Source organism: Macrosteles quadrilineatus, unplaced genomic scaffold, assembly GCF_028750875.1.
Source record: "Macrosteles quadrilineatus isolate MER2022 unplaced genomic scaffold, UCM_ALF_1.0 Scaffold_2__2_contigs__length_208266976, whole genome shotgun sequence".
Classification (NCBI taxonomy): domain Eukaryota; kingdom Metazoa; phylum Arthropoda; class Insecta; order Hemiptera; family Cicadellidae; genus Macrosteles; species Macrosteles quadrilineatus.
Window position 1 is genome coordinate 179,557,058 of NW_026542595.1, and position 19,837 is coordinate 179,576,894.

Here is a 19,837-nt window from a genome sequence, read left to right on the forward strand (position 1 = left end):
TTTACCATGCGGTTGGCATTCTAGTACGTTTTCTGTGCTAGTACGGACGTTAAGCCACACCAGGGAGTATTGCATCCACAGTGCGTGCCTATAAATATCCACAATTCGTGACCTACTAGTAGGTGGATTACAAGACGTCGCTACCGTCCCAAACAAACAACAGGAGACGATAAAGAAGAGACGATAAAGAACAATGTTATACATGTTTATAAGGGTAGCATACAATAATTGCGAGTAAATATAACTCCTAGAACTAAATTATTTTAATTAAATCGGTCACAGTCCCAAGTTATTGAAAAACCGACGATCAAGCGATAAATAACTAAACCGAGCTATCAAAATACAAAGTGATTTGTTTACGAAGATTTTCGAGTAAATATCGGTTTGATATCAGCCATCCAAAAATGCTTGTAGGTACCGAATATATTTATTTACCTTTTTTGTAATATTTAAGGGATTCAGCAAGTTAGTGCTTTGTTCATTTCGATATAAAGCTAGAGGATTAGCAATGGTTTGAAAAAAATGATACTATATGACATACCCCTCTTTACCGTATTGGTTAGTCTATGTAATTCTGTGGAACTAATTAAAAATATTAATATTAATTATATTACAACATAATCCTCTTAATTAACTTAGTATTTAAAACTTTGAGCTAAATCCAAATTAACACTAATCCGAAGTCCCTCCTTCACTAGCATTTGACTTTTTATACATACAGATTTGGAACCAAGAAAAATAATTATTATTTCATTTCCCAAACCATCAGGTGGTCATTGGCAAAATCTTTATTCTCTCTTACTCTCTCTCTCTCCCTCCCACTGGCACTGCCAGTTAGCCAGTTCAGTTGGAGTTGAGTTGGTGTCAAAATGGCGGACGGTATCTTCAGGTTAGCATAAGTTCTCTCATTTCGTTAAACTAAAGTGATCCAAAGTGAAACTTTTGTTTGTGTAGTGAATCCTGTTTCGTGAATTAATAGTCTCCATTAAGTGAAATAGTGTTTTGTGTTGTTTGAGGCAATGAAAAGTGGCCCAGTTCCTTATTTCATTGTTTTGATGCCGCAAGAGAACCAACAAGACAAGTGTCATAACACTGACCACCTGTCACTTATTTTTGCTTGCTCAGCGTTAATCAAATACAATAGCACATTTTCAGATAAAATTGTATTAGTAGGATCTAGAATCCATTCCAAAATAAACGAATGCCTCCGTTATTAACGTCCATGGAACACGCCAAGACTGTTTATGTGAACACCAATGGCCGAGATGTCTACCATAGTCGTACTTCCCCCCAAAACACAATTAGTACATATCAGCAATCTAGCAATAACATTAAGCAAATTAGTAGTCCTCACCTTGTGCGTAGGAGTGAAAGTGCAAGTAGGAAAGTAACTTTATCACTTTGGACAGCACTCTATGATTATGATGCACAAGGAGAGGATGAACTTAGCCTCAGAAGAGGAGACATCGTTGAAGTCCTTTCTCAAGATTCCAATATATCCGGCGATGAAGGGTGGTGGACCGGAAAGGTTGGGGAGAAGGTGGGCATATTTCCTTCAAATTTTGTCACAGAGCAGAATATCATCGACCATGTTTCCAACGTGATAAGTGATATCCAGCCAATCGAAATTGACTTTAGTGAATTAGTTCTTGAAGAAGTAATTGGTGTAGGTGGTTTCGGTAAGGTTTATCGCGGTTATTGGAATAATCTAGAGGTTGCTGTGAAAGCAGCTCGACAAGATCCGGATGAAGACATTTCTGTGACGCTAGAAAATGTTAGGAAAGAAGCAAAACTTTTTTGGTTACTTAAGCATGAAAATATTGTTTCTCTGGAGGGAGTATGTTTACAAATGCCAAACATGTGCCTAGTGATGGAATATGCTCGTGGTGGATCTCTGAATAGAGTGTTAGCCGGACGTAAAATTAGACCAGATGTGCTTGTGGACTGGGCCATCCAAATTGCCAGAGGAATGAACTACCTCCACAATCAGGCACCAATTTCTCTAATTCATCGTGATTTGAAGTCTTCTAATGGTGAGTTCAGTAGGCTAAGCAAGTCACATTTTATTCTTAAAATGGTAGAAGAGTAGGCCTACCCTAATTGAATTTCTGTAGGTAGGTAGGACCTTTGAACCTAATGTAGCTTAAAAAGGTACCTAAATATAACTTATTGACTCAAGTCACACCTAACTGCTATGATGGATTGTCGATGGATAACTTAGGCTAGACCGATTTATAGACCTGGCATGTTGCAGTAGTCAAGTAGGGTGCCACCAAAAAAGAGAACGGGAATATTGTACCGACCACCTATTGGTGGTGAGGAGTGACTTTAAATTTCCTATCGTCCCTAGACTGCCCCACAAACCCCCTACCTAGATCAATCAAAGGCAAAACTTTAAACATTTTTCAATGTGTTTAAGATGGGTACATTTTTTACATTAATAACTATGAACTCTAGTTTCTTTTTCACTAAAATGTTGGTGAATGTGTTTTGTAAAATCTGTTGAAACCAATATTAACATAATGTAGAATGGACACTAGTAGGCCTAGATAGCCTATTAGTGTTAAATCTTTATAGGCCAAAACTTTGCAGTGTAAGATTGTAAAAAGTTTGAATTTTGCATGCTAATTCTGACGGGTCGCCGAAATTGTACCTCCCCTGCCGATCGACAATGTCATTTTCACGTTAAACACCTAGAGAGGGTACAAACCTACACCCTGTAGGGTACATTGATTTTGATGGAATTTAATATGATTAATGTAAGTTAGGCAAGTGATTAGTGAACGGGATGATTATAGGCCTACGGTACCTATTTGAAATTAAAAAAGAGCAGGAGATCTCCGGCCCGATTTTTACCCTCTGGATTTGTACCCCTGCCACTATCCAATTAGCCTACTTATGTACAGGGTAGAATTTTACCACCTTAAGTTCCTGGAAAACCTAATGTGTACGGCCCGAAATAGTACCCCCTCCTTCCAGTATGTAGGCTAGGTAACATCTTCAAAGTCGTCTTTTAATAAACTTATGTGGTAAGTACCTATCATTAAAATAAAATAGTAGCAAATAACTTACTGACCTCTTATAAGTTAGGTTTATTGGTTTTAATTTCTTGATTAAGCCAATTATTTTCACGGACATGTGATGTAACCAAATATTAGGTCTATCTTAGGCTATCGGCTAGTTTATGTTTAAAATTTAAGCTGATTTGGGAAAAATGTATTTTGCAATCCTTTAGGCTAATGGATATTAATGTCTTAGGTCCAAATAAACTTTGAATTAATTTGAATTTTAATCTGAAACCACAGTATATTTCGCTTTAAAAGATGATTTGTAAAACCAATGAACATATGGTGATTTTAATACCGTACTGATATGGTTATGTTTATTTATTTTACATTAGATACTTTATTGCCGAATGAGGATAACAAGTTTCTTAAAAAGTCCTATAGCTTTACATAGTAATTTTATACTAGGTAGGCTACCTTTAGTGCCAACGTTCCTTTGTAAAATGACTCAGAGAGGCAGAGTATATTTAAGCTTGATTTCTTACTTTGCCTGGTTTATTTTAGGCAATGTATAAGTTAGAATATACCGGTTATCATTCTATAGAATTCCTGATTAATAGGCCAACTTACTTTGCCTGTAACATGTTAATCAACCTCCCAAAGTTTCATGGTGATTGGATGGACGATATAGTAACGCACAAACCGAACAGAACCAAAGACTAAATTAAATGTTTTGGAGAAAATGAAAAAAACTACAAACTTAGGCCTAACTTTTATCTTAAAACATTTAAGATTCCCGAGACCAATCGATAGAGGTTTGAATTTCACACACTACCTACTGTGTTTCAGAACAGCTTTGATTTAAGTATTTTAATTAGGCCATTCTCAAGATTGTCACTTACCTATGTGTGACTTAAGCTTTTTATTTTCTTTTTAAAGGCTTTCACTGTAGGCCTAGGCCTACTTTAGTTTCTTATGCCCGACGTGCAAAAAATAATCTCAATTACTGGCAGACTAACGTAACAGTAGGCCTACTATCTGTTGCCAAACAAACAAAGAGAATTGACTGACAAAACCGGCAAAACTTTGATTAATTGAGGCACATTGTGCAAACTTCTACTTAGCTTATAGGCCTACATGTAATCTTTGACTTGTTCGCTGAGTTAAGTAGGCCTAAATTGAGGTTTAAGAGTATTACTGATCCAAACGGTGATTAACATTGTCATTTATGGAGATTTCAAGGTGATTATAAAAAATTAGAGATTACCAAGATTGGAGTAGGCCTAATTAAGTAACTTAGGTAAACTGTATCACAATCCTATAACTGGTAATAACAAATGTTGTAATTAACAGAGGTATTGGTAGCCAGCCTATTTGTTATTTATTTACCTTTTTTTTTATTTAATTACCGGTACCTAAAGGAATAGAAACATTTTTCTATTCCTTTGTAAACTCTTTAGTTCTTAAAAGTATGCCTACTGAAGAGTCTTAATTTTAAAACAATATCCTCAGGCCAGGGCCATATTTAAAATCTAAGAGGTCCCTGGTAGCTCACACCATTGACTATACACCTCTACAGTAGAGGTGTATAGTCAATGCTCACACCACCCTTGTCAGCGTCCTGTCAGCTCTCTGGTAGTCCTGGGTTTCTCTATTCTGATTTTTCATTTGCTGGAGATTAGGGGGTTATTGCTTCAACTCAATGAACTCAAACCCTTTGTTTTTGACAAACCAGTTTCTAAAGACCTAGGATAGTATTGAATAAATGATTAGGCTACATTTTATTTTTTAATGATACCTAATAATATTATTAATTAGGGGTCTGTGGGCTAGAGTTTTTTACTTCCTTTAAAAATGTTGACCTTTGGGTCTCCAATTAAAATCAGGTTGGCAGAATATCAGGCTCCTTTGGAAGGTATTGATTATAGGCTACTATAATCTGTCCAAACGACTTCTGAAATCACCACTTAAAACACAAAAGGAAAATAAGTTAAAACCAAACAAAATCGTCCAAGGTATCGACAAAATCGTGAGCGTCTCCTGCGATCCCAGTGAAATTGAGGTAATCTTTTCCGATCATGGAGGAATTAAGAATGCCTCCTTCGTTTATGGCAAAACAGTACTTTGGTGATCGGGGAGACCTTTTTTACGTCTCATGCAATCTCCACCATATGGACAACTTCCATGATCGCCGAGGTATCCTCAACGTTTCCTGTGCTTAGGGGGAAATTGTGAACATTGTTAGCAGTCGCAAACACTTCATTATTGTCCCCTGCGGTCATGCAAAATTGTTATTTTTGATTGCCCAACTTACCCAGAAGCTTTCCGTCTAATTGCGAGAAAAAAATTCCACTTAAATCAGTTATTTCATATTTCAAGAGGAAAAATTCCTGTGAGTCCACCTCCCATGCGAGGCTACCAGCAACTGCCTCTTGCAGGATTGTTGTATCTTCTTGTAGAAATAGTTTTATAATGATTTTTAATGCACTAAATCAATCACAAATTCCAATTACTTTGAACATTCTGTACATACAAAGTAGTTAAAAATCTAAATTAAATCTCAACGCTATAAAATCTATCAAAGACCTGGTATTATAACCTGGTAGTAATAATTCAACATATTTTATTTAAGACTAATTAGGCCTATTAGTCTATTATAGAAGCTCATTTTACAGTTTCAACTCTTAAAATGTAAACTGTTGCTATAGATACTGAAGTAAGCCTGTAAAATTTTTAAAAGTTTCCATTTTGATTCTTAAATTAATTGTTAAAACCATTACCAACGATTAAATCATGTTGAGTAAAGACACACTGGCGAATGAAATTGTTAAGATCATCGGAATATTAGGCAATAGGGATGGATCTACTATGAGAGACGTGTCGAACGTGTTGGAGAGTTTGCACGGACCTTTGGACCGAGAGTTGGTCCAGGACAGTTTGAGGGAGGCTGTGACGTCTGGACGAATCAGTTGCTTCAACCGTCGGTACACGATCAATATGCTAAGCACTCTGTACGACTCACCAATGCCTGGGTGTTCCAACTGGTCCGATCACAGACTGTTGAGATTGAGGGAGTTAAGAGACAATGAACATAGTGTTTCTTCACTTTCAACTGAGGTCAATCAAACCTTGTATGAAGATTCTAGTTGTCCTAGTGAATGCTGCAGTGTGGAGGAACTCCTCAGTGCGAGAAGCATTTTAAGCTCTGATCAACTATCTAGTTGCTCACAATACTGTGATTCATGTACCGGTAGTGAAGAGTCTGTTAGTGATTCAGAACAAAAAGAGATCAAGAAACAACCCAAGAAGCGTCTTGTGGTTAAATGGCCAACAAAGAAAAATGTTGCAGGCAACACAAAAGACAATTTAGATGGACAACAGGAATTAGAATCAACTGTTAAGGATAGACATAGAAATCTACCTGCTAAAAGATCTGTGAATGATATGATAAGCGAAGTAATGAAAAGGTTCTTGAAGAACACGGATGACTGTCACAACGAACAGGAAAATAATGCATCACAAAATAACAACTGTGATTTGATTGTTGATGAATCATTGAACGAAGATATGACTAAAGTCATGATGAGATTTGGTGGAAATACAGATACTAGAGATGTCGCGAGCGATGAAATGTCCTCGAGTCCTGATGGTACATTGAATATCACATCTGCAAACAGAAGTGTCCAAGCAGGATCTGAAAATCCTCGTAGCTCAAAGAGTGTCACTCCTAAACCAGCTAAAAGGAAGAGGAAAGCTAAACAAGATGAGAACACTAGTGGTGGTGTAAGTAACACGGAAACTTCACCAAGTCAGTCTGGAGGTGGTACTAAAGAGGCGAGGTCCGAAATGCAGTCAAACAGTGATTCAGAGGTTCCAATACTCAAAAAATCAAAACCGTCTTAAAAAGTTAAAATTGGTAGCGCAGATTGCAAAATATGCGATGTATTTTTGGTAAATTATAACAAATTTGATCAAATCAGTTTTGCATAGGATTATTTAACTTTTGACTATAATTTTTTCGATTAGTTTGGTTTACTCTGCTTATTTGGTTAATCTTAAAAATGTTTTTCGCCCTATTGTTTCTTCAGAAAGAAAAAAGTTGATGCATGACTGACAGCTTAATATACCGTATTCAAAGGAAAACAAAAGTGTTGATTTTGGTAGCAAAGGAACATTTTAAACAAATTCATAACACAAAGTATGACATGTTTTGTCTTCGATGCCATAAAAGCTTGCAAGTTAAAAACTTATCTTAAACAACAGTAAATCTGTGAACAATATTAATATTAAGACTAGATGACCCGTGCTGCTCCGCAGCATTGAAATTAATAATAAAAAATGAAATACTAAACTTAATAAGGGCGGTACAACTTTAATTAAACTCTTATAGGGCTGCTGGATTAATTTCGCCTTATGACCAAATTAAAGTATAACACATTCCATATAACACAGAGAAATTACTCATCGTAGATACAAATAAATTTGAGTAAACACACAAAAAGCAATAACTGGAAAAAAATAATAAAACGAACAATAATAATCGACTCATTTACGTAATTCGCAGTTTCATCATAAATGCCACAGATAAAATCGTAAACGTGTTAGTAAACAAAACGAAAATGCATTAAAAATGTAAACACCTTATCGGAATTAAATAAATATTCAATCATATGTTCGAAAGACAGATGTAAATATTTTTTGAAGGAATCACAAATGTTGTCTAAGATAAGATGTTGGAAAATGTTTTGAAACTAAAGTTCAGAGTCAGCTCAACTCAACATACCCGAATAAAAGTATAGCCCGATATTATACCGATAGCCCAAATAAAAGTAGATTATTTAGACAAAAACAAAACAAAAAACTAAACGAAACGATAAAACGAAAGTTGATATCTATACTCAATTCTAATTACGTTATCCTATTTATTTTCATATAAGAACCTTCGGTAAAATTCCGGCATCATTTGTGTAATTAATTATGATTATTAAGATTGGCATAGTGCTGAATCACAAACAAACCAAATGGTTCCAAATAGAATTACCTCAACCGTACCTGTTGATTTCAACGGGTTTAACCTTGTATTTTTTTTTTTTTTTTTGTATTTTGTATATTGTATCTTAAACCGATGCTTGTTGAGAAATCTGGACATGCATAACTTCAATTTCAAAATTCAACCATGAAAATTGGTCGAGTAGAAGAGCCAAACGAACTGAGAAATGAAAAACTAAATTTAACTATCAATAGAGCAAATTTATTTTACGTATAATCCGGGTTTGGACTGTAGCTACATATATATTCCAATGCTTGATGGGACATCTGTGCGTACATACCCTCAATTTGAGACCTCAATCTTGAAAATCGGTCGGTTAGAAGAGCCAAACGAACTCGGAAAAGAGAAACAAAATTTAACTTCTATAAGAAATACATGGAGAGGAAATTTTTTTACGTATAAACCAAGTGGGGTTATAGATAAATATTTGCCGATGCTTGATGGAAAATCTGTGCGTGCATACCTTCAATTCGAGACCTCAATCATGAAAATCGGTCGGGTAGATGAGCCAAACGAACTCGGCAAAGAGAAACAAAATTTAACTCCCATAAGAAATACATGGGGAGCAAATTTCGTTTACGTAGAAATCGCGTGGAATTATAGATACATTGATGCCGATGCTTGATGGCAAATCTGTACGTGCATACCTTCAATTCGAGACCTCAATCATGAAAATCGGTCGGGTAGAAGTGCCAAACGAACTCGGCAAAGAAACCCCAAATTTAACTCCCATAAGAAATACATGGGGAACAAATTTCGTTTACGTATAATCCACGTGGGATTATAGATACATTTATGCCGATGCTTGATGGCAAATCTGTGCGTGCATAACTTCAATTTGAGACCTCAATCATGAAAATCGGTCGGGTAGAAGAGCCAATCGAACTCGGCAAAGATAAACCAAATTTAACTCCCATAAGAATAACATGGGGAGCAAATTTCTTTTACTTATAAGCCGAGTAGGATTATAGATAAATATATCCCGATGCTTGATGGCAAATCTGTGCGTGCATACCTTCAATTTGAGACCTCAATCATGAAAATCGGTCAAGTAGAAGAGCCAATCGAACTCGGCAAAGATAAACCAAATTTAACACCCATAAGAATAACATGGGGAGCAAATTTCTTTTACGTATAAGCCGAGTAGTATTATAGATAACTATATTCCGATGCTTGATGGCAAATCTGTGCGTGCATACCTTCAATTTGAGACCTCAATCATGAAAATCGGTCGGGTAGAAGAGCCAATCGAACTCGGCAAAGATAAACCAAATTTAACTCCCATAAGAATAACATGGGGAGCAAATTTCTTTTACGTATAAGCCGAGTAGGATTATAGATAAATATATGCCGATGCTTGATGGCAAATCTGAGCGTGCATACCTTCAATTTGAGACCTCAATCATGAAAATCGGTCGGGTAGAAGAGCCAAACGAACTCGGAAAAGAAAACCCAAATTTTTTTAATATATAAGATTTGAAACAAATGATTAGGCATACCGTAATTAATAGCCATAAGTTTTCTGAAAATGAAGAAAACATTGGCCGTATATTTAAATTCGTATAGTTGGTAATAATAAAAATAATAATTACTTTGTTAATTGATGATTTTGTGTCGAAACTGTCATTTTACCAGTTACAGTATTTGAAAATTATAATAAGACTTAATATCGTAGCAGGTCCTCAACAATAAAACCGTCGTCGTTCTCAGCACTAAACACATAGCATATATGACTATATGTGTGGTGATCAGAAACCAAACAAATAATATTTAAACTTCATGCCAACAATCACAAGTATTTTTATTAGTGAGTTTTCAATTAAGCCTATAGACGATTGTTTTGTATTTTCACTACTCAACATACAAATTAAGACGTTTGCCCACCTTGGTTGGAGCGTGTCAGTAATCGAACCGCGTGTTTCCGTCTGTGAACAGCCACTTCCGTTCCGGTGTTCCGGTTACGCCAAGTGTCCGGTTACTGACGGCGACGGCCACTCTTGTATCTGTATCTCTGTCCTCTCTGGTGTCGTCGTCCACTCCCACCCCCATTGTTGTATGACCAGATAACAAGGTAATCCAGGTAAAGACTGTTCCCCACAAACATAAACCCTAATCGATTGGTTGAAACTAAGAATTTTTGTTTTACCCTCGCCAATCCATCCGCTCCAAAACGAACGAACGGCAGTTGAATGTTATTACAGTTTTTTGTCGACCATAAATTTTGACCCGTCAATTTAGGCTATTGTCCTAATATACTCCACTTTTTATGATAAACACACGTCGTTTGTATAAATCCTACAGTTGACCTCCTGCAGTTGGTATTGGTTGTAGTGCTCGCCTTCAAATCCGAAGTTTACTAGTTTATCCCTAATGGAATTGATTCCGGATCCATTAATCCAATTGTATCTAAAAATGGATCGATGTTAGTAACTAGATCATGGTTCAAACCTTTCTCTTACCTGATAAATATAATAATAAATGCAAAATGGTGTAAAAACACACGTAAAAATCTCAACAAAACCATCGTACCTTTAAATTGAATCACCAATGAAATTTCTACGTGCACTCTAATGCCTATGGTACAACTTTGACAAATCGACTTGTTATGTTTAATCGCACAAACGTGATTTTGCGTAGTACTTATTTTGGAGTACAAAAAAGAAAATCCCCACATTGCAATCGAGTAGGGATCGTCGTCATTCGCTAGAACACAGAACCACGCAACATTTCCCCGCAAGAAAGTGACCTCCGATTATCATTCCTTGGCAGAGACGGCGGCGGATGGCACGAGGTGTGGCCTTGGGCGGACAACAACACTGAACTCTGCCAGCACCAGCAAGTCCACTTGTGGGATTTCCATCCACGGGGTGTGGGAAACGAGGACAGAATCGGAAATTTTGTATTGCTCTTTGAGTGATGCGATTGTGTAGTTTTGTAAAACTTAGAGAGTCGTATTTTATCGTATTGGATATTGGGCACGTTTGTGAGCTTTGTACGTTTGTTTGTTAGCCTGTTACAGTGGCGTATCCAAGGGGGGTTAGGGGTTTGAACTCTCCCTTGACCTTAAAACGTGACACCCGTTTAAAACTTGGATAGTAGGATAGTCGTATTTTACCGTATAATAATATTGGGGTATTAGTATTAGCTTTGTACGTTTGTGTGTTAGACTGTTACAGTGGCGTATCCAAGAAGGGTGGGGGGTTAGGGGTTTGAACCTTCCCTTGACCTTAAAACGTGATACCCGTATAAGTAAAAGTCGTCATGTACACTTGAACCCCCCAGAACCCCCGATGAAACCCCCCTGGGGCCTATGCGGTATAGCCATTCATTGTAGTTTGAAGTCAATAAATCAATACCTAAACATTTCTGGAATCTCAATGTGTAATCCGCAGATTACAGGTTGTCAGTTTTAAATAGAACGAGTTTGTGAGTTAAAGTTTGTTGTGTGTGGAAGCTATGCGGAATCTGGTTGACGAGAGTTGAGGGGGGTTGTCTGGGGATGCAGGAAGGGTCAGTCTAGTTGTAGCCCAGAGCACGTTCCGAGGACTCTTGATGAGGGTGGTCGCAATAAAGGCAAGTCGCTGATGATCCTCATCCTTTTATGCCCCCGAGATTGATCTGGGGATCACTATTTTGGAAATAAACTTCTCTGTTGTGACTTGCGGTTGTATATTGTGCTCTACGTTATCATAGGATTGTCTAGTCTTCAAACTATGAAAACACTTCCATTGGAGAATTTCCCAACCTTATTGTATTGTAAGTTTGCTTGTGTATGTTACAGTACAATTTAATATCGGCATATTCGTTTTTGTACTAGCTGTCCAAACTGTATTGTTTGTTACAATGTAAAATGCTACGTAGTAGTGATTGTGTTCGAAACCAATTAAAAGGTCGCCTGTTCACTCCTAACAAGTCAGATACTGTTTATGGTTCAAAACTGGACCCAGCTGTCCTTATTCATTAACTTTTATTTAATCACATAACGAAAGAAACAGCGTTCTTTGCAACAAAGCTACACAAAGAACAAAGCCACTCCTTCATACACACCAACGATCACATAAGACCAGGGGCCCATTTCATAATAAAGTACAAACTAATATTATTAGTAAATCAGCTGATCGTCCAATGCAAATCTAATGGAAATTACAAGTTACAAGTTGTAACTTGTAACTTGTAGTTTATTATGAAACTAGCTGTGTGCCCGTTCTACGCACGGGGATCTTATAGTAGTCAGTTGAAACCTTATTAAATAAAGAACAGCAGTTGGTTTGCATATTTTCAGACGTGCTGGCAAAACTATTATATATAAACCTAATATTAGGACATATAAAGAAAAAGCAAAACATATATAAAAACTTTGGTGACAGTTTGAACCAAACAATCTCATCCAAACAGCTTTTTGTTATTTAGAATATGAATATGTATTCTCTAAACGATGTTTGGTATATGTAGTTAATATTACTGCAGAAGGAAATGTGAACAAAATCATACAATGTTGTGTTTTTGAAAGTTTTTAATTTGATTTCCTAAGTAGGTACCTAGGCCATGTATTCTAGGGAAAAGTACCGGTATCAAGGATCGTCGTCGAATAGGTTGTTATGAATAATTGGGTAGGCCTATGTACCCAAGATACAGTCTTATTGGCCTATTGGCTGTATGGTCCAGCGATTGTAGCACATAGGGGTCAGTAGAAACCGAAAGTGACACATTGGAAAAGCGAGTTTGGCATCATTCGTAAACCTCTGTTACAATCACCCACTGCAGTTATGATTTTTCACTTTACGCTTTACACAACCTCCATTGAAACGCCGTCAATTCAATAAACGTAAGTTTCCCAGCCCTATACATCACTGTTTCAAGGTCTTTTTCCTGGTTATCAAAGCTTCAGAGCAATTTTATACACATAGAATCTCTATTTCATTTTACACATTATTGAACTTGCGATTAATGAAATCCTTTATGTAAGGAAAATAGTTTTTAATCTCACTTGGTTTTGGATTTTGCTTTCAAAATGTGATCGGAAATGTTTGCGGTATTTGTAAACAACCTTTAATGTAAACATATCAGTGACAGCTAGAAAAAATAATCTTGATCCGAACAGCTGTTCGTTACTTCATTGATTATTAAGTGATGAACATTGGACAATGGGAGAAAACTTGACAAAAATCGCACGAAGTTGGGTTTTTAAACGTCCGTCGTTTTATATACAAAGTAGTGACGCCATATTTTAATGGCTAAAGACAATCTCGCCAATCCATTGAATACAATAAAATTATTTGGATCTTGATAGGTACTCTAGTTTTTCAGGAGAAAGCCGCGTAAAATGGCTCTTGGGCCGTAACAGACACGAAGACAGACAGAAATTTAGATGATACTTGTTTCGGTTTGTTTGATGTATAAAACGTAAAAATAACCTAAAAGTTTATGATTCTGAGCAATGTACAGACAAAACTCTAATTTTATTTATATAGATGGGCCCCAGTTGGTCTTATGTTATCGTTGATACACACATCCTCCACCACTCTATTTTGGTTTGTGGCTCAGTTGTGTCCCCATCTCAAAATAGGTAAAGTAATGTAACCATTTAAATAGCATCACAACAAGGGTGCGCTTTACCTCAGCTCGGAAATCTCAGCTCGGGCTTCAGTAGCTATGTTTCATTATTGGACAGCGCTGCGAGAAGCGCTTGCGGACGTTTCCAAGATTACTGTTTTAGAATTAACAAATAATGATAGCTACGCACTCTAAACGGCTTATAGTAGTAAAAAGACCAATCTATAGTTCTGCGTTTTTCAAATGTTCAAAAAATGTTTTTTTAAATAAGTTAAGGATAGTTGAAAAGACCCTTTTTTCTTGTACTACAACTCAAATTTATAAGGTGTGTATTTAAAATATTTGAAATATAGAAACAAAGAACTATAGGAAATTTCACCCTCTTTAATATGAGACCTTAACTTTGATTCTACCTTCAATGTAGCAGGTGAAAACAGAAATCTTGCAAACCCTTGCATTCGGTTGCGCGTCAGGGGTAAAGCGCGCCCTTAACAAATCGTCGTGTATAAATAAGAACATCTAAATTGATTTTTCTTTCTTTATCTTAAAATGAACAATGATTACTACGAACTCTATTTTGGATTTTGATAAAATAATAATACCTCAGAATTGTTTTTGTATAATCTGGTATGTATTAAGAAAATTGACAATAAAATGTAAAGAGCCCAACGAATAATCCGTTGTTTTCGGCTGCGGTATTTTATCAACATCCCACCTGCTATCTATATTACAGCTAAGTGGCTAAGCTCTCCACGAATTGCAGTATTGCGTCAAGAACTTTATGGTGGCCATAACTTTCACTATTGCTCAAGCGGGCTCGTCTCCAGTCCCCGTCCTATAACTGCGGATATCTGGCGATCCGGAAAATTGTATTAAGTATTCAATAGAGGTCGTCCAGTGGTAGAAAACTCGACCAAAAAATTTAATGTAGGTACAGACTTCTCTATTTTCACCCCACGCTGTAAATAAAACGTGTGATTGGAATTTCTTCCATTTAGTTTGATTTTCTGTTTATATTTCGTGACCAGCATGGTAACCCATAAGGCCCATGTTAATTTTTAAAATGTTTAAACTCATATTTTGTGCTTATTTATTAGCCATTTATAATTTATAAAGGGATTTTCTCCATCTACAGGAAAATATATTTCTTACAGTATGCGTAGATATCCTCTACGATGCAATTTTCCCCATCTACAGGAAACTATCTTTCTTACAGTAGCCTATGCGTAGATATCCTATACGATGCACACGAGCTGAGAAAAAATGGGTTTAAGAAACATGCTTGCCTAGATTAATATAGGCTAATAGATAACTGTTTATATTGAAATAGCACGGATATGAACCAAAATTCAATCGTTTGTTACTTTTATTTGTGACATTTCAGTTCAATTTCAACGTAGATAACATTGCAAGAAAATAATTTGAGTTAGAAAAGTCATCATGATCCTCTCTAAACCTTTTCACCTCATTCTTTCAACTACAGAATCTTTAATCTGAGTTTAAACTTAGTTTGGAGTCTTAATAAATGTGTCACTATCAAATGTTAAGTGGTTTGAACCCATCAACATGTATTTAGATACGCATACTCCGTGTTTGCTGTAGGACGGGGGCTCCGCCCTCGGGCTGCCCACTGGACTGACCCACCGACGCCGACCTTCTCAAGGACGTCGTCCGAGCTCCTGGGAAACGCTCACCGAGCGACCTTAGTGTGATGGTTGAACGTAATTTGGGGATGTTTATGATATTTAATTTGTTTACCTAAAATACTTCAAACATTTGATGATACAGTAGTAGTTAATCATATTTCGAGGTTCTGTACAGTAATTTGTTGTAGGATTTAAAATGGAAGTACAGTATTAACAAATTGATCACCGTTGATTTAAAGCTTAACCAACCTAAAGGCCCCTATTAGCCGTGAGCAACATGTGGCGCAGCTAGCGGCGCCGCCGGCGGAGCCGCCGGTGGCCCACAGTGTTTTGGAACCTGGAGACTAGTCGCGCGACACATTCGTAGCTCGCTCAAATGTATTCATTGCTCAAACCGCGGAATTCACCACAACACTCTAGTGTCAAACATGACATTGAGTGACTGCATCCACAATTTGCACGTCACTATTAGCACTAGACATTGTTTATCTAAACTAAAGACAATTAAAAACGCTAATGACACAAAAAGGAAATAATACACTGTTAAAAAGGTCACTGGTAAACAAAGTGAACAGAAGTCACTAATGAATAGAACAGCAATATGGCGAGGCACGTCTCAATCGGCTCAAACCACAATGTAGACTATGTGACAGGCTTCGTTTTCACGTTAATAATGCATGCGAGCGCAGTCAGTGGCGTCGCATGTTGCCCACGGCTAATAGGCTCCATATACTGCAATGCCCCCCGACTGCCTGGACACTAAAACAGTCGCGACGCATGTTGCCGGGCAAAATCACTCCCGGCAACACCTTGGGCAGCTTTTTCGGCGGCGCCGCTAGCTGCGCCACATGTTGCTCACGGGTAATAGGCACCATTTGACTCCATGCCCCTCTACACGTCCGACACCGGCGGCGCCGCTAGCTGCGCCACATGTTGCTCACGGCTAATAGGGGCCTAACTAACCTAAGTTTCTCTGCGACAATTAGGTCGTGCATTAATTACGCCTAAGAGTTCCTTAATTGCGCCAAGCCCTCAAAGGGCCCCAAAAATGTTCCTTAGTTGCGCCAAGCCCAAGCCAGATAGGGGTGAGTTTCCGGCAGAAGGAATTACGTTGTTTACGTGTCATTCTAACCTTACTTAATATAATCTAACCTACTAAAATATGTAGTCAAGAGGGACGCCACTTGTGGCCCAGTTAATGAACTTATCGGGTGGCTCCCTGGAGTTGTTGGCGCAATTCAGGAATACCTGACTCAGGTCAGTTGGCGTAAGTAATGCTCGCCCTACGATTACGCATATTCAATTAATAGCAAAAATTTACAATGAAGCCAATACAGTTAACTCGAGTGTGGCCCACTGTATTAGAAAGTCATTACGTCTGTCCCACACGGAATGCCGAAGCGGCCACGGGCCTCGCCAAATTTGGATTTGACGGAGAAAAATAAAAAAACCAGCGCGGAACTGGAGGCGACTGGACCTATAATTTGACAGCTCTGTGGCGCTGTGGTCCTGGTGTGAACGAGTTGTTTAGCCAGGGATAGCCGTGGCGATAGGACTGCTTCGTTCAACGGAATTACTGATTTCGGACTTTTAGATATGCTTAGAACTTCCTAATTTGTCTGTTACGTGTTAGATCGACAGCAGAGTGCTATACGTGGGAAGTTCGTCAAAATAGTGTAGTGTGGCGTAATAGCTATTTACATTACAAGTGTAGTAAGAGCGTTTTTACATCACGCAGGTGAATGTTGTGCAACGAGCGGAAGCGAGTTGCATAATTCACCTAAGTGATGTTTTACACGCTCTTGCGTAACGTGTAACGTACAAGATTTTACCTGACCCGACAATATACATGGGTTTACGTACAATATTTTTCATCATTATCCATTTCACTCATCTTCTAACAGTAACGTTCTTAAACAAACAAAAGCTAGGTTAGGAAAATACTTTAAAGTATAACAATAACATACATTCAAGCGCACAGCTGATTTCTAGCGTTGAATGTCGTTGGCTCCATAGAGGTATATTTTTTAAGTTATGCACTCAATGTTATTTAAATGGGTTTCTTTACATCACCGAGTGAGTTATTGATACTTTACATCACTCGAGAAGTAAGGAAGTTGTATACATCACGCTTGGGATAGGGAAGTTTTACATGGCGGGTTAGGTAAAATATTTTACGCCACACTGCATCATTTTGACGAACTTACCACGCAAGGCTTTAGTCCAGAAAACAGCTGTTTGCCGCCAGCTTATTCAAATGGGGTTTCATTGCGTACTACTGTACTGTAGTAATGAGTTTTACCGGACACCAATCAGCTGTTTATACTGTATTTAGGTGGCAATGAGTGGTTATACACAGAAACATAACCTCTCTTAGAGGTTATGACTAGTGATTTTTAGTCCTTTAGTTGGTAGACATATATAAGGATTTGTACAGATTTAGTAGTATGGCGTAAACTATCGTACGTAACTCGTCCAAAATGTGTGTACCGGACTCGTATGGTAATCCCGTGGTAAACACTTATTTTCAGGACTAGTAACGTAATATACTACTAGTGTACCTGTTACTCGAATTCGAGCAATTGCGAAGCATTACAGGCGACTCACGAAGATTATGGAAATACTCACGATCTACGCAACAGTTAGATATAATCAAAATCTTTTGTAAAATATCTTATCTTTTCTCAAAAAGCTGATCTTGTTTTTTAGTGTTTCTAAAAATTTTTCTCTCTCATAGCCGCATTAGGTTGTCTATAATAACGATTATAAATGAAAAAAAAAACATTATTTCTTTTCTTCTACTTGGTTGTGTTCTATGACTTTTTCTATGTTTCCATTGTTTGCAAATCGGTTATTTAAATGATTGCTCAATAAATGTAGCATATTGTTAATTGAGTTTTATTTTTAGCCTATATCAAATTGTCTAGGATTTCTCGCTTTTTTCCATTGTAATAATGTTACCAACCCAAGTTTCGTCTACAGATGCAATCCGCCAAAGAATATCAACTACGTACAATCTCCAAGAAGTGGTAAAAAAAAGGCAGAAACCAAGCCATACAATAGATATAAGTTAACTCCATAAGAAATAATTTTAAGAGTTGCTGTGATATTAGGATTTTCCACTGATTTGGTAATAGAACACTATATTGCAAAACATGACACGATGCAGAATAAAACCGATTTTAAAATCAGAAAAACCCATTGCAAATACTGTACTTCATTTTGAAAAATTCAATAAATCACAATTTAAATATTAACATCTGTTTCATTAAAAAGTAGTGTAGAATTATGCATATGGTAAACAAATTTGAAGAGGCAACTTTAAAGGCTTCTGGGGCAGAGCCCCAAGGGAATTTACCTCGTTCCTCTTTAGATGGTTCATCTATAGACCAAGACCTTTCTTTAGAGACCCCTACCAAGTTTCTACGCCCAGCCGTTCTCTCAAATTAGCTGGGACAAAAACCCAGTTTTTCCTCCATAAGAATAACATGGGATGGAAATTCAAAGGCCACTGGGGCAGAGCCCTAAGGGAATTTACCACGATTCTCTTTTGATGGCTCATCTACAGACCAAGACCTTTCTTTAGACACCTCTACCGAGTTTCTACGCCCAGCCGTTCTCTCAACTTAGCTATGACAAAGAAAAACAGTTTCAAATTAATATATAGATTACACAACACTTTTCACAGCAAGATGGTAAATAAGGTGGGCAGCGGTGGTCGATTTCGATTGTGCACTCCAATCGACTCTCGAAGTTAGGCGTTGGTGTCCAATCTGAATCAATCACCACTCTACTTATCAGTACTGTATTCAGTTCTTGTAGCAAGCAGCATAACGGTGGATACATTTTTAAAGTATTTTCTGTCTACAAACGATAGTATATGGTAAAAGCATACACCATGGATGATACATACAGCACTCGCTTTAGACCCTACTTACAAATTATCTGAAGTGGATAAACTATCTTCTTCTGCTGGGTGAAAAAGCTATAAAATATGTATGTAGCTAAAATTCGTAGTTAAATCTCACAAAAGGGGGAAAATAATAGATGGCTAGACGTTTTAAGGGTAAAAAACTACTAAATGGGAAATTATAGGATTTCGAACGGGTCCACCTGCGCTGAGAACACCTGGGCTTTGCAGCCGCTAGCTAAAACGATTAGCTGATCTCGGCCATCCGCTGTTTACCGGTTTATCTATCAAATTTAATTACCTCTTGTGCCGCGGGGTGGTGTTTTTGTAGTTCCCGCCGGATCGGCCCAGAATACCGGGAACTTGGACACGGCGACCGGCCAAACTATGCGCCGACTATGCGGTCGGGTAAATTAAGTCTAGAAACAAGGACGAACGTGAATATGCGATGAGGGTTCCACTTCAACATTTTGTATAACGTTAAGGACAAGTTTACGTAGAGATTTTGATAATTGAGAAGGAATTATAAATTCTAACTCGATAATTGGAAATAGGGTAGGCCTACTCCAATTTGACAGCCGGTAATTGTATGTAGAACGTTCGATGGAGGCATGTGTCCAAATGATATAGTTCTATTTACCCAAGAGGTCCATCTAATTTACGTAAATCGTAA

General features: G+C 37.5%; 1 protein-coding gene across 3 annotated transcripts in view; it reads left to right on the forward strand.

Moving 5' to 3' along the window:
• The first annotated feature begins 863 nt into the window (after window positions 1-863).
• Window positions 864-19,837, forward strand: part of LOC128988205 (mitogen-activated protein kinase kinase kinase 11-like) — a 94,008-nt gene continuing 75,034 nt past the window's right edge. For all 3 annotated transcript variants that reach the window (XM_054409472.1, XM_054409473.1, XM_054409474.1), the window contains exon 1: window positions 864-2,033. In XM_054409472.1, the coding sequence (XP_054265447.1) occupies window positions 1,202-2,033 (832 nt within the window). In that variant the 5' untranslated portion in view covers window positions 864-1,201. The remainder of the gene's footprint in view (window positions 2,034-19,837) is intronic.